The sequence below is a fragment of the Diabrotica virgifera genome, chromosome 8, assembly GCF_917563875.1.
Source record: "Diabrotica virgifera virgifera chromosome 8, PGI_DIABVI_V3a".
In the NCBI taxonomy this organism is placed as follows: Eukaryota; Metazoa; Arthropoda; class Insecta; order Coleoptera; family Chrysomelidae; genus Diabrotica; species Diabrotica virgifera.
The window spans coordinates 194,546,327-194,563,066 of NC_065450.1; the positions used below are offsets into that span (position 1 = coordinate 194,546,327).

Consider the following 16,740-nt stretch of genomic DNA (forward strand, 5'->3'; position numbering starts at 1 on the left):
GGCTTGAGGCGACTTTGTAGCGTATCAAATATTGGTGTTAACTTTATATTTTAAAACCATAGGTGAATTTAATTAAAAATTATATAAAATATCTCCTACGATATAACTCTTTAAATAGATCTTCAGTTGTGACATAATATATTATATTATTTTTTTCCTCTAGGTAAACCATTCCAAGAAGTACGGACATCTTAAAGAAGAGCAAGTTCGCTTCCAAATTTTCTCTCAAAATCTCCGCAAAATTGAAGAACACAATGCAAGATACCAGAATGGTGAAGTGTCCTTCTACTTGGGGGTTAATCAGTTCGCAGATATGACTTCAGAGGAATTCAAGGCTATGCTTGACTCCCAACTCATTCACAAGCCTAAACGAAACATTACATCCCGATTTGTAGCTGATCCTCAATTGACTGTTCCAGAATCAATTGACTGGAGAGAAAAGGGGGCAGTTGCTCCCATAAGGGACCAAGGGCAATGTGGATCATGTTGGGCATTTAGTGCAGTAAGTAAAAAATTGATTGTTACATTTTTATAATTTACCATATTTGACTTTAAGTCCAATTTACTTCCCTTCAACATATTTATATTCAATATATTTATTAAATTTGATAAAGAAAAATATGAAGTTAAATGCTTCCTTCTTTCTAAGCATAGTTTGAGAGCTTACGTCAAAATAGGGGTATATTTAAATAAAAATTTTCGGGCCTGTATTTAATTTAAATGTACGCGTCATTTATTTTAGTAAAGGAAAATAATAAATGAAGCAAAATAATGAGGACATAAAAAATATTTTCAATAACTCTCTTCTTCTTTTTCAAGTGCGCAATTCGTTAATTGTGTTGGCTATTATTATTGCAATTCTAGTTTGCTTGTAAAACGGCACTTCTGAATAATTCGACCAATGTGACCCCGAACCACTTCCACAGATTTTGGAGCCACAAGTGTCATCTTCTGCCTTGCCCTCGCTTAATGTTTATTTTCCCTGGATAAACAATTGCAATGGACTGTACTTATCGTGTCTCAATATTTGGCCTAGATATTCAAGTTTTCTTTGTTCTTTGTTTGATTGTGCTCACGATTGCTTTCTCCTTTCCAATTCTGTGGATTACCTTTATATTAGCGAGATGTTCGGTCCAGGATATACAAATAATGCGGAGGTACACCTACATTTCTAATACTTCTAGCTTTTTCATGAGCTTCTCTTTCAATGTGCAGCCTACAAACGATATACATAGTAAGATCGGAAAAACATAGAATTTAACTAGCCGTAGTTTTGTAGAAAAAGACAAATCCTTGCTTATCAAAAGAATTTTCGTATATATTTTTAAATGCTGCTCTAGCTCTTTTATTCTCGCCTCAATTATGTGGCTTGTTTCTATTTTACATTTATGTTGGTGCCAAGATTCTACATGGTCAACTAGTATGTTATTTATCCGTAAATCTCGAGCAGGTTGTTGCCTTTTGCTTATCAGCATCCATTTTGTCTTCTTGAAGGTGAGGTCAGACGGTGTTCCTCACTAACTAAATTATCCCTTTTCATTACCTGTTATAAATTATTCATCTGTGCTACAGAAAAGAGTTAAGTTGTCATCGTCATACATTGTTCTTTAACTCACCGTTTATTTTTATGCTCTCATTTTCATTTTCGATACGTTTTTTAAATAATTCCTCGGAATAAATAGTACTAAATTGGAGTGGGGACAAGATACACCCCTAGCGGACACTTTTTTTGATCTCCACAGTTTTATGAGGTTTATACCCCATTTTTGCTCTTGCCGTTTGGCTCCAATATAGGGATTCGACTACCTGTCTTTCACAGAATATCTATTAATTGTTCACGATTACCGTTCACATGGAAGTTGGACAAATGCCAGACGAATGGAGAAGCAGTATACTAGTACCTGTCTACAAAAACAAGGGAGATATACAACAATGTACAAACTACAGGGCTATAAAACTGCTTAGCCACACCATGAAAATATGCGAAAGAGTAAGACGGATACGTGAAGAGACCGAAATATCCGAGAAGCAGTTTGTCTTTATGCGGGGCAGATCAACAACAGAAACAATTTTCATTATAAGGCAGTTGATGGAAAAATACAGGAGTAAAGAAACAAACGCTCATATGGTATTCATTGATCTTGAGAAAGAATATGATAGAGTTCCTCGAGAGATTCTGTGGTGGCACTCAATAAGAAAGTAGTCCCTGGTGAATATGTAAAGATTGTAAGGGATATGTATGAGGGAGTAACGACTAGTGTTAGGACAGGTGTGGAAGAGACTGATAAATTTCATGTGAGAGTAGGATTGCACCAGGGCTCGGTGCTTAGTCCGTATTTATTCTCATTAGTTTTGGACCAGATAACAGCGAAACTACAGGGTAACATTGCATGGTGCTTAATGTATGCTGATGATGTCATGTTAGTAGGAAATAGTAAAAGAGAACAAAAACTGGAATAGTGGAGACAAGCTCTGGAGGAAAAAGGCTTTAAAACATAGTAGGACAAAGACAGAGTATTAGCAATGTTCATTTAAAGATGGAGTTACTACAAATAACATGGTATCTTTGGATGGTGAACTGATTGTAAAAAGTAATAGTTTTAAGACCTGGGATCGGTATTACAGAGTAATGGAGAAATAGATGGAGATGCATGCAGTAGAATTAGAACTGGATGGATGAAGTAGAAGGAAGTGAGTGGTGTGCTGTGTGACACGAAAATTCCAATGAAGTTGAAGGGAAAATTTTGTAAAACAGCCATAAGACCGGCTATGATGTACGGAACTGAATGTTGGGCAGTGAAAAAGAAAGAGGAACAACGAATGCGTGTGGCGCCAATGAGAATTCTTAGATGGATGAGTGGAGTGACAAAAAAGGATAAAATTAAAAATGAGTATATTAGGGGAAGTCTAGGTGTGGCAGCAATTGATGCCAAAATGAGAGAGCATAGGTTGACAAGGTTTGGTCATGTTCAACGTCGAAACGCTAATTACCCAATACGAAGAATTGCTGAAGTGCAGATTCCTGGAAGGAGTAGGAGAGGAAGACCAAAGAAGACGTGGGGGAGACGATTAGGCAAGAAATGTTGGTAAAGGGGATTAATATCGATATGATTCAAGATAGAATTGTATGAATAAATTGAATAAGGGAAGCCGACCCCGCATAGGAATAAGGCAAAGAGAAAAAGAAAAAAGAGTTCACGATTACCATTATAAAATGATTTTCTAAAATCCAGAAAGCACAAACACACAAACTTATCAACATCTCTACGCAGCTGTATAAGCACATGGAGAGCGATAACTGCCTCATTAGTTCCAAGTGCTTTTCGAAAGCCAAACAGCGATCAATCAATATACAGGGTCTTTCATTGGGAAAAGGAAATACCTTAATGGTGAATAGAGGTCACCGAGGCCATTCTAGGTATACTAAATTTTTTACCCTACCGACTTTTATAACCGAGTTACAGGGTGTTTTATCGATTTTGCTCATTTTTCCCTAAGCCATAACTTTAGAACCCCCTGTATATTTTTTTAATATTAGGTTCACATATGTCTCATTCAAAACCCAACCGACGGACATACTAATCACAAGAAAAATCCAGGTACGGATTAACAAAAATTATAAAGTAATTGTGACCTTAAAACAACACCCTGTATGTTGAAATTTTGAAAATCTGAAAATTATATTGAATTTTCTAAGAACTCAACATTAAAAAGCAGGTATTATTAACTTTTAATTAAAAATTATTAAAGTTATTGAATAAATACTCATTTTGAAATGAATCAATACTTATGTACCACATTGGAAAGACCCAATTATTAATCACAAGAAAAATCCAGTTCAGGATTAACAAAAAAACATAGAGTAATTGTGACCTTGAGGCAACACCCTGTATATTGACATTTTTAAAATTTGTTTGCACATTTAAAAAAACCACAAAAATCCGAGTTTATCGGTTCACTTTGATTTTTGTGCAAAAATTTATTAACTTTAATTTTGTAATTAAATATATTCAAATTTTTAAGAACCCTGAAATTAATAAGCAGGTTTTTAAAGCACTTTTAATAATAAATCATTCAACTTAATAAATAAATACTAATTTTAAAAATAATCAGGTATTATGTACTGGGTTAGAAGGACTCACTTACTAGTCACAAGAAAATCCAGGTCCGTATTTACAACAAAATACAAAGGAATTGTGACCTTGAAAAAACATCCTGTATATTGAAATTTTTAAAATACGTTTGCACACCTGAAGAGAGCACGAAAAACTAAGTTTAATGTCCTGCTTTAATTTTTTGTGCAGACAATTTAATGACATTACCTTTGAAATTATATCGAAATTTTTATTATGAGTTCCCAGAGTTCTTAAAAAGTTCGACATAATTTCAAAATTAAATTCATTAAATTATCTGGCCAAAAAATTTAAGCAAACCATTAAACTTAGTTTTTTGTGCTCTTTTCATACATATATGCAAACGGATTTTAAAAATTTCGATATACGGGGTGTTGTTTCAAGGTTACAATTACCTGAATTGTTTTGTTAATCCGGACCTGGATTTTTGTTGTGATTTGTAAGTGGGTCGTTCGAATGTCGTAAATAAGTATTGATTATTTTTAAAATGGGTATTTATTTAATAACTTTAATAATTTATTGTTAAGTGTGCTTTAAAAATCTGCTTTTTAATTTCAGTGTTCTTAAAATTATCAATATATTTAATTTCAAAATTAAACTAATTAAATTTCCTCCACAAAAAATTAAAACAAACCCAAAAACTCAGATTTTTGTGGTGTTTCCAAATGTGCAAACAAATTTTAAAAATGTCAATATACAGGGTGCTCTTTCAAGGTCACAATTACTTTATGTTTTTTTGTTAATCCGGACCTGGATTTTTTTTTATTAATAATTGGGTCGTTCCAATGTGGTGAATAAGTATTAATTAATTTTAAAATAAGTATTTATTCAATAGCTTTAATAATTTATAATTAAAAGTTAATAATACCTGCTTTTTAATGTCTAGTCAGAGTTCTTACAAAATTCAATATAATTTCAAAATTAAAGTCATAAAATTGTCTGGCCGAAAAATTGAAGCAAACGGTTATACTTAGTTTTTGTGCTCTTTTCAAATATGCAAACAGATTTTCAGAATTTTAATATACAGGGTGTTGTTTTAAGGTCTCAATTACTTTATAATTTTTTGTTAATCCGGACCTGGATTTTTCTTGTGATTAGTATTTCGGTCGTTTGGGTTTTGGATGATACATATGTGTACCAAATATAAAAAAAATATACAGGGTGGTTCTAAAGTTATGGCTTAGGAAAGAAATTGGAAAAATCGATAAAACACCCTGTAAGTCAGTTATAAAAGTCGGTAGGGCAAAAAATGTAGTATAGCTAGAACCGCCTCGGTGACCTCTATTCACAATTAAAGCATTTCCGTTTCCCAATGAAACACCCTGTATATTTAGATTTATCATATCCTTCTATGAATGACCTTGGTGAACGCTTTAGTGATATTTTATGATTGATCAAGCTTAAGGTAGACTTCCGCACCAAGCGACCGAGACAGGAGACCGCGATAGGCGACAGATAGGTCGCGATTAGACGATAGTTGGTCGCTGGTCTCGGTCGCGGGCTGCAGAACTACTCTGATATAATTGCAATGAGAGCAGTCGTGGGGAGACCTCGCCTATCTGTCGCCTGTCGCGGTCTCCTGTCTCGGTCGCTTGGTGCGGAAGTCTACCTTTACAAGTCGGTAGTCGTCACAGAGCTGGTTATTTAGTTTCTTCGGGATTGTACTAAATGTCAACTGCAACTTGTTCTCCGGAATTTTACCGCTATTATAGCTGTTAAAAGGTACCAGATTATCAAGGAATTGTTTGTATTTTTATTTCGCAGGGTACATTGTCTGGATCTGCTGCCTTAATGTTTTTAGTGCTGCAATGGCATCGTCTATCACCAATTTAAGGATAGAAGATCCTGCTTCATCTTCTCCATATAGTGATGATCGGTTCTGTCCTGTGCAAATAATTTGTATGTAGGATTTCGACGTTTCTATGGTCCTTGATGGCTCCCAGATAAGATTTCCTTAGCTATATTTTATGCTGTTGGATGACTTATTGAATTTCTTCTTGTTTGTCATTTATTATTTTTTGTACATATTGTAACTGCCGTATTTACGTTCTTGTTGTTCTATTTCCCTGCATTCGTTGGAAAATTTTTTTTTAATGCTTCTCAAATTTGTGTTTATATGATTTTGTGGATCTGCTGGTATTTTTCTGCGTTTTTATTCTTAAATTTACGTCTTTCTTCCATCATATCCATTATATCATCAGACATTTTCCATTGACATATCTAACATATGTTTAAATATATTAAAATATATTCTTCACGTATTTATTGTCGTTCTATTTAGGTATTTTATATTTATTTTATATTCTATTTGTTCTATATTTTAGGCTGGTGCTCTTGAAGGACAAAGATTTTTAAAGCAGAACGTACTAGAAGTACTGAGTACCCAACAGTTAGTAGATTGTTCCGGTGATTACGACAATGAAGGCTGCAATGGTGGTTGGCCCCATTGGGCATATAACTACATTAAAGATCATGGCCTCTGTCTAGAGTCTGACTACAAGTATCAAGGATTAGACGGTGACTGCAAACAGTGTAATCCGGTTATCAAAACCATCAATGGCTATGCATCTGTAGATCAAACCGAAGAAGCACTTAAGGAGGCTGTAGGTAAGTTTCCAATAAGTTCTTTCTTTTATGTCCAGTGAGAATTGTTTTAACTAACTAGTTTATAAGGTATAAGGTTTTGTTTTTTCTCAAACGACTATTTTTGATAATATTATGCTAGTAGGTATACGAGTCAAAAAATTGTCTTTTGTTGTTAAAACATCAATTGTAAGTTCAATTATCACTGGGGAGCAATTTGAAACTCAATTTCTGTTGAGTTCGATTTTTTAGCTGTTTTCTATAGAATTAGGCATACTGGTTTCAAAACTGTTTCTAGTTTTCTTCTATCACGTCACGTTCGCTCTCTATGTGGGTGCTGATGATGACTGGCTGTTGGAAATGACATGATGATAACTGCATTTGGTCTAGACTTGCCTGTTCAGTTACGTCTGTTATATTGTAGTGAAACGTTGTGTGTCGATTAGGAGTATTTAGTGTTTTGTTACTGAAGTGTATAGAACGACTTAGTGTGTTTGAATTGAAACGTTTCCTAATGGCTACCTCTGCTACTACACGTCATAAGTGCGAAAATTTTTTGCTCAATTAGAAATCCAATGAAATCAATTAATTTGTGGTCATCTGATTGAATACAACCAATAAAACCAACATTATACTGAAAACAGATCCCATGGGCTGTTTTCACTTAATCATGTAGCTATGGATACCTACATTTCGTTTCATTTCGATTTTGACATTTCAAATATTCAATATTTCAAAATGTCACGATTTGGTTGTAATACTGATGAGAATATTAATGAAATTATCGAATCAAATATACCAAAGAATACTGTTTACAGTAAAAAAATTTGTATGGAAAGCGTTTATGGACTTTTGCAATGATAGAAAATATGAATTAGATGGAAATCGGACGGTGGAAGAATTGTTAATTGCACATTTAAATAAATTGTTTCTGCTCTGTATTTTTTTTTCATAACCAGCAAAAAATTTTCTATCCGAATAACCCTCGAACATTGATAAATGCTCAAAAATTTTTTAACAATTTTCTCAAGCTTGTTGCTTACAGGCAACAGACCTCCGCCTACGGCGTCGGTCTGTTTCCAAGCAACAAGCTTTCGAAATCTGTTATAAAATTTTTACGAGTCGTAGGCTTTTCAAAGTTACCAGAAATAGAACAGGAGGTCGATATTTGAACTATCATTATAACTTTGCTTCAATTAATGTACGATTTTACTATTTTTCTTTTCATTTTTGCCGAACTTCCGGTCATATCTTTTTAAGTATAAGTGACCGGAAATCCAAACCGGAACTAAATATTTGAACTCGACTTCTTAATACGCGTCGATTGATAAAGGAGTCGGCATAAGTCAGGCAACTTTGCACTAAGGTGATACAGTAGCGATCAACAGGTAGCTAGAACGCGTTCCAAGATTGCGGCTGTAATTTTGAATATTTTTTCGAGATATTTGGCACACGTATTCGCAATATAATAAAGAATAGCGGTACAGAGCCCAATTTGAAAAATATAGTAATATGTGGAAATTACTCTGTAATTAAATACAATATTAAAAAAACGAGCCTGTACCGCCATTAAGAAGAACAAAAAAATACATTTTCTTCAAATAAACTTTTTTATCCGATGCCTAGATTTTGTGTCATTTCGGAACTACTAATGAAATAAAAAATTTTAGTAATTCCAAAATGACACAAAATCTAGGCATCGGATAAAAAAGTTTATTTGAAAAAAGTGTATTTTTTGTTCTTCTTAATGGCGGTACAGGCTCGTTTTTTATATTGTATTTAATTACAGAGTAGTTTCCACATATTAATATATTTTTCAAATTGGGCTCTGTACCGCCATTCTTTATTATATTACGAATACGTGTGCCAAATATCTCGAAAAAATATTCAAAATTACAGCCGCAATCTTGGAACGCATTTTCACTACCTGTTGATCGCTACTGTTTCCTCTTAAGAGAAAAAAATGCAGCGTCAAAATGAATTTATTCAAAGAAATTACAAAAGTGTTTCGAAAAAAGGTTAACCTAAGTGTTCAAATTGATGTCCATCTTAATCAATGCATTCGTCAAGCTGTCCGTGAAGTTTTTCAAATTCTTCTTCAATTGCAGTCTGGAGGTCGGGAAGGGTGCTTAGTTCTTTTGCAAAAACGTGGTTCTTGAGAAGGCACCACAGGAAGAAATCACAGGGTGTCAGGTCACATGACCGTGCGAGCCACTTAACGATTCCTCGTCTTCCTATCTCGCGGGTGTGTAACATGTGTGCGGGTACTCCCCCACACATGTTACGTAGCTCGACCCCCACGTGATATCATGATGCCGACACAACTGTCTGAAGCACGATCATGCTTCGTTTTAATCTTTTGCGAGCAAGCAATTTGATTCAACCCGACCTGTGGGAGATGTCCACCCTATCGAAAAATTACATTCGAGTGTAACAATTCATTGGGGCGAGGTGTTTTGACCCGAGTAAAAACAGGGATCACCCCACCTCGCTCCCATGCCCCAGGCCATCCCTTCATCCCCCCCATAGCACGCTGATGCGCGATGGGGGCACAACTATCAGCCAAATGCTCTTCACAATGGAATCCTGGGTAATAAGATTCCAATGTGGTGCCCTAATCGAATTCAAAACTAGGCCAGCCTGAAGCGCTCTATGCCTTTATCTTCTAATTACTTATCCGCGGAACTAAAATTGTTTGCTTGGGCCCCAAGTCATTGCACCAAGCCCCACTGAGCTCAGTCCAATGGCTTGGTGCTCAAGTTTTTTGTTTTTTTGCTTTTTATGTTTTTTTTTTGGTGGCTTGCCCCTTTTTTGTTTTTTATGTTTTTTTTGGTGGATTTCGCCTTTTCTTCTATTTTCTTAAGGTCTGTCTTTACCTGATCGTGATGTTGGACCTACGCTTGTGATTTCGTGTTTCTTCGGCAGTTGGTGTTTCGAGCTACGAACTATCTACTATTTTTTTTATTTTACTTTTTTATCACTTTACTTTCACTTTATGTTTTTTTTTTATTTTCTTTACTTTATTCCACTATTTGCTGTTTGGGACGTTTGTGCTTCCATCGGTGGAAAGCGTCTTACCCTAGCATCTCTCGCAGTATGTGACTTGGGTGGTGTTCCAGCTCCGCGAATTTGACCCATGCCTTCTCTGTCATCATTTCAGTGACTCTCACCGGTTGTAGTTCTCTGAACAGGAATCGTTCTGCGACGTACCTCGGGACTTTGGCTGCTTCTCTTATGCTGCTGTTGTGGGCCGCTTGAATCTTCTTTTTGTGTGTTTTGCATACATGTCCCCATGCGAGAGATGCGTATGTTAATACCGGTAATATTATACTGTTTATTAATATTAACCTCGTTTTTAATCTTAATTTACTTTTCTTGCCTGTGAGTCCTCTTACGCCCAAACGACACGGACCACGCTGCAGCGCTACTCTGTGGATTCACAGAGTGGCTGAAACAGGCGATTTTCTAACGCCGGCGACTACGCTGCGAAGTGGATCGTTTGGAAGGGTGCGGCGGGTAATGTAAAGGGTGAGAAAAAAGGTTTGTTCAAATGATTAAAAACTTGCCGGCTAATATTTTTTTAAAAAATGTGTTCTTCAAAATCAGTGTTTGTAATGTCCATAGTTTTAAATATTTTATAAAATTTCGTACTTAAATAACTTTAATACTTAAATATAAACTCCATAAATGTAATTAAGAAGAACGAGACAAAAACAGTTATATCACAGAAAGAAGCACATAAAAAATCAACCAGTACATCTGGTATCCTATAGGTGTAAAATAGTTTGATACAACCTGACAACCGAGTGAAAGTGGAAAACATGTTAGCTTGCAACCCTCTTTTAATTGATATATTTATTATCGTTTTGTTTTCAACAACAAACAATAAAACCTTTTTTGATCTAGGATGGGACCTCACTATTTAACATAAATAAACAAACAAGATTGTGAATACCCATTAGTTTTGTTCAGTTCAAATGCATCCAATGTATAATAAAATGTAGGTAAATATAAATATGTAATAGAGAAAACCGTGCTTAGGGGATTTATTCTTTTCGATAGGACCTTCCTTAAAATCAGAAACAGATAATTCAAAGATGACGTCCCACGGTTTTCCTTTTAATGACCTATAAATATGCCCTCGGGTTCTTGTATCACATATTATATCCGGTCTGTTTTGCACTTCAATCAAAAACCGTTCCGAATTGAAATTCATTTTAGGTGCTCACCCTATTACCTCTCGCAAACATCTGTGGCGGCTACAAAAGTGGTCCGTCTGAATTGGTTTTGCCACTAGTGGACGCCACTAGCGTCTGTGGCCAGCGACTGTGGCCGGCTACACTCGCTCGTGTGGGGTGCGACGGCCACTCTACATAAGAACCCACGGTAAATCATCGTCAGCCACTCTGTGGATCCACAGAGTAGCACTGCAGCGTCGCACGTTTGGTTTGGTTCTAAATGATGCTCTCGCCATGTTGGCCTTCTGGACTGTGGCTTCTACATGTTTTTGGAAGGATAATCCTTTGTCCATGATGACTCCCAGGTATTTAGCTTCATCTTTACACTCGATGGGGTTGTTCTGCAACGTCAGTTGTTCTTCTGGCTGCTGTCTATCTTTCTTGTATAGTACCGCTTGCGTCTTTTCGGAGTTGATGGCTATCTTCCACTTTATACTCCATTCCTCGATGTCATCTAACGCTGTTTGCAGGTTGTTCACTGCTATGTCTACTTGTCTGTATGTTTGGCCGCTATCGCTGTGTCGTCGGCGTAGATGTTCATAAGGGTATCTGGTGTTCTAGGTACGTCTCCGGTGTATATGGTCAATGGTGTACAGCAGAGGTGACAGGACTGCTCCCTGCGGCACTCCAGCCTCCGGGCTTCCGAGGTCGGACAGGACTTGTCCTATCCGGACCCTGAAGCTCCGGCCGCCCAAGTACAAAGAGATCAGCCTCGTCATCGCCCCGTTTTAATCTTTTTCGACAGCTTTGCCAAACTTATAAGCATTGCCGTACTAATTACTAATGACGATTTTTCGAGAGCGCTGCCTGACTTATGCCGACTCCCATATATCCCGTGTACTATTTTGGCGACAATAATGCGCAATGTAATCTGCGCTTCCGGTTTCAACTGTTTAACCGGCAGTAAAATAAAAACTAAAAGTATATATTTGTTCACGGCTTTCTAAGGCACGTTGAATAATATATCGCTTGCACTATTTCGGCCACAGTACTTCCCTTTGCAACTCTGGAACCGGAAGCACGAAATCAAATTTCTCTAGCTTTAATACCATCTGTGGGTTATAACTTTTCATTCTCTACGTCACTTGTCATTTTGTTGTTATAATAATGAAGGGGTTGTGTTGTTGGACGGATAGACGGACAGCCAGAATTATAATTTAAGGTTTTCACTTCTTCTTCTTCACGTGCCCTATCAAGTCCCCTCGACGTTGGCGAGTAACATGGCGAAACTGTCTGTCTCGAGCTATTCTAAATAGTTACTCTGCTTAAAAGAAAGTTTTTCAAATTTTCTGTTAAATCGGTAAAAACAATATTCTCAAACGCAGTAGTAACACTTATATACGTACTACATATACCATATAACACTATGGAAATTTTTAGGTACTGCTGGCTTAATTTCAGTACGTGTCAACGCTAACACCCGTGTTGAGCTGGCCCCCCCACTTGCCAAATTTAAAAAACCAATAGCCCTGATTTATGAGCTATTTATGGGCTTTCATATTCCGCAAATTAAAAATTTTGAGCTAGTTCCACTGAGCAGGAATTTAATATTTTATTGGGGGGGCTGAAAAATGGCTGAAAAAGCCCCCCCCCCCAATACTGAAAAATAGGGATATTGAATCGATTTTGCGGCAGAATTACGAGCTATTTATGATCTCTTGAAATGATATAGTCTAGATTTTTGAGCTCATCCCCTTCACCCCCAAACAACCCTTTAATTGATTTTACTTAAGAGAAACATGCTGAAAAAAATTAAAATATATCGTATCACGGATATTATTCCAATAGCTTATATTATTCTAAGAATAAACTCTTAAATCATGCGCATTTCGATTATTGAGCTACAACCCCTTCGCAAGAAAACCACCCCATTTTCCAGGCTTAAGAAAGAGTTGTACTACTTAAAATGCATTAAATTAATTATTTGGCGAATAAATATCGTTTAATAATTTATAAGCTCCAAAAATACGCGCCATTAGGTCATTAAATTGCAATTTCTTTTGTATAGTGCAGCCACTGGTTAAAAATTCCCCCCCCCCACTAAAATATTAAATTCCTGCTCAGTGGAACGAGCTCAAAATTTTTAATTTACGGAATATGAAATCTCATAAATAGCTCATAAATCAAGGCTATTTGTTTTTTAATTTTTGCAAGTGGGAGGGGGGCAGCTCAACACGGGTAATGCTAACGACGAGTGCCAATTCTAATAACATTTCTAGCTAAATGTAAAAATAAAAAAATTATGTTTACAAAAATTTATGTTTAGTTACAAAAATATTTTCAAATGCAGTGCTATGTAATAACACTGATGCTAAAGTATATTCTACTATATTATGGTTATTTTTTAGGTACTGTTGGCCCAATATCAGTATGTGTCAACGCTAATTGGGACTGGCAACTGTATAGCGGGGGTATCCTTGATAGCCAAAGTTGTCCAGGCGACATTTTAAACCATGCAGTTTTAGCTGTTGGATATGGTTCAGAAAATGGTAAAGACTTTTGGCTTATCAAGAATTCATGGGACACTTATTGGGGAGAAGCAGGTTATTTGAGATTAGTACGTGGTACAAACCAGTGCGGTATCAATAAAGTGGCCGATTATCCTCTCCTATAATTTTAAAAATTGTCATGCCTTACAGTTTATATAATGAAACATGAATAAAAATATTATAACTTTACGTGTTTGTTTCACTTTTAATATAGTCGCTAACTAATCAACTACTATATTATGTATATCACTAACTTAACAACTAACTAAAAGTTAAAAAAAAAGAATGTAATGTGGATACTCATAAACAACAATAGTACGCTATATACACTATCACTATACCATGTGGTGTAATATCCAATATATTGGCGATATAATATGCTTGAAGATAATATAAATGTATGACGATGATATATATCTTGATAATAAGCATAAAATATAAGATTAAAAAAGAAATTAACAATAGAATAAAAACCATCGGAGAACAACTAAAAGACCCGGAAGAACCATGGAATGTATTCAAAAACCAAGGTAACGAAATTTCCACAAAAATGATTATGGAAGTAACTTGTAACGTTACAAACGTCACATCTTTGATATTTTATTTTTATATAATAATTTTATTATATTTTATTTAATATTAAATTAACAATAATGTTCTTTTATTTGTTTTACCAGTTTTCTTCGTTAATATCTCGTTGGCGCCCTCTTTTATTATCCTCTTTTATTATCTTCTATTTTCATTTAAAATCTAAATCATCAATTGAACATACTGAACGTACCCTGTGTATTCTTATTCTGTGAGTATCTGTTTTAATACGGAACATGCCTAACTTCCTACAGTTCAAGCTGTCATTTCGATTTTAAAAATATACAATAAACTGAAGAAGAAGAAGAAGAAGAAGAAGAAGAAGAAGATTTTAAGAATAGTGGAGGAAATGTCATAAAAGGCAAAGAAGCCTTAAAAATTAATCATTTTTATTCAAATCGTCTTTCTCTTGGGGTAAAAACACTAAAATTTTTAATTATTACAATTATTATATTCCTCATTATATTCCATGCATACCTAGCTTCTTATAATATTTTTTCTAATATTTTTTTATCTAACCTCCAATGTCAGAACATGTGTTCTGATATTTTAGTTTTAAATATATCTTTTTATTTACATATATGCACGTTTAGTAATCAAGTTTTAACTATTCTCCTCATCTAAATTCCATTTAATTCATTCTTGTCATCTGCTACTCTTTGAATTAAAGAATGGCAGACTGGAAAATTTTGGTTATTAACTTCTTGATTGTTGATATTTGTCTTTATCTTATAGTTTTTGCGAATAACTCCGCTTTCCTCCCTTCGGGAGCCTCAAGCCAACTACATCACCGGTGATGCTACTCATAAGGCTGACAAAAATGAAGACCAGGACATCTAGACTGCAACAACTGCCATCTCCAACTGCAGGGGCCGAAGATCCGCCCAGGCCTACAAGAAGTCTACAGCAGTACCATACGACATCAAGAAGTTACCATCGAACCAGATACCAAAGACATAAGTATAATCTACAAATTGTTAGTTTTTGGCAAGCATTTGAATATATTTGTTAATGCAATTTACTAAGTCACATTTTTATTATATCTTTATTGAACAATAAACATGATTAGTTAAATATTATTGTTTTATGTGCTCCATTCTGAATTTTCATAGTTCATTTCTAAGATTAGGACAAGACGAACACACACCTTGGGCGATTGAGCTAGTCTAGGGTAGACGATAGCTATCATAGTTGATTGAAATGTTATTCTTGAATATTATTTCAATTGTCTGGGGTAGTTTGTCGCTTCAAACTTAATCAAGAAAAATAAATGGATGACAGAAGACATCTTGAAATTAGTGGAACAACGCCGACTTATAAAATCTAGTGAAACAGAATATAGACACCTACAGAGAAGAGTTAAAAATGAGATCAAATTAGCCGAAGAAAAATCGATGAGACAATGTTGCGACGAAATGAAGGATGTGATATCTAGGCAAAAATTGTTCGTGCACAGTAGTATTCGTAGGCATGTGCACAGAAAAAATAAAAGAAATGGCCAGTATATTTAGAAAACTAGTTCCCTCTGTACTCGTTGACAATAATAACAAAATTAATGTAATTGAGAAAGAAATAAGAAAAGAATAGCAGCTGTATATATCAGAGTTGTTTGAAGATGGCAGCAATAATATTGCCGAGTTCTACCAAAATTGTACAGACGGTCCAGGAATTAAGACATCAGAGGTAGAACATGCTATAAAAAATGCTAAAATTAGAAAAACTTGTAGTCCAGATGATACACCAACTTAGTTGCTGAAGCTAATAGATGAAGACAACATAAAAGTAGTAGTAAGATTTTTAGTGCAATATACAGGGTGTAACAAAAATGCAGGTCATAAATTTAATCACATATTCTGGGAACAAAAATAGTTCGATTGAACCTAACTTACCTTTGTACAAATGTGCACATAAAAAAAGTTACAGCCCTTTGAAGTTACAAAATAAAAATCGGTTTTTTCCAATATATCGAAAACTATTGGAGATTTTTTTTGAAGATGAACATGTGGCATTCTTATGGTAGTAGTATCTTAAGAAAAAATTATAGTGAAATTTAGACACCCCATAAAATTTTTGTGGAGGTTTTGTTCTTTTAAACCCCCCCAAACTTTTGTGTACGTTCGAATTTAATTATTTTTGTAGTACCATTAGTTAAACACAATGTTTTAAAAATTTTTTTGCCTCTTATTACTTTTTAGAAAAGTCAGTTTTTATCGAGATCTTTTGCATAATTGTCAAATCCACCACATATTTGTATATGGCTAAGTACGATTATGGAGACTTGATAATAATAGGAAAATTTATTTTTGATTTAAATTTTTAGGTATATTTTGAACCATATTAAAAAAGAAGCCACATCACTATAAAACGAGCCTTATCGAAAAAATACAAAGAACTAAAAAAGTTTTAAAAACACTGTGTTTAACTAATGGCATCGCAGTAATAGTTTAATAGTTTAATTTTTAACGTACACAACCATTTGGGGGGTTTAAAGAAACAAAACCCCCATAAAATCTTTATGTAAACATATTAGAAAAAAAGCCGCAACTCGATAAAAACTGCCTTGTCGAGAAAATACTAAGAGGCAAAAAAGTTTTATAAATATTGATTTTAACTAATGGTATCACAATAATAATTTAATTGGAACGTACACAAAACTTTGGGGGGTGGTGGTTTAAGGGAACAAAACCACCATAAAAATTTTATGGGGTG

General features: G+C 34.9%; 1 protein-coding gene across 2 annotated transcripts in view; it reads left to right on the forward strand.

Moving 5' to 3' along the window:
* The window catches only part of LOC114337706 (cathepsin L-like proteinase), a 52,567-nt gene extending 38,935 nt beyond the window's left edge, over positions 1–13,632 (forward strand). For both annotated transcript variants that reach the window (XM_050658138.1, XM_050658137.1), the window contains exons 3-5: positions 164–502; positions 6,458–6,740; positions 13,303–13,632. In XM_050658138.1, the coding sequence (XP_050514095.1) occupies positions 164–502; positions 6,458–6,740; positions 13,303–13,568 (888 nt within the window). In that variant the 3' untranslated portion in view covers positions 13,569–13,632. The remainder of the gene's footprint in view (positions 1–163; positions 503–6,457; positions 6,741–13,302) is intronic.
* The last annotated feature ends 3,108 nt before the right edge of the window (positions 13,633–16,740 follow it).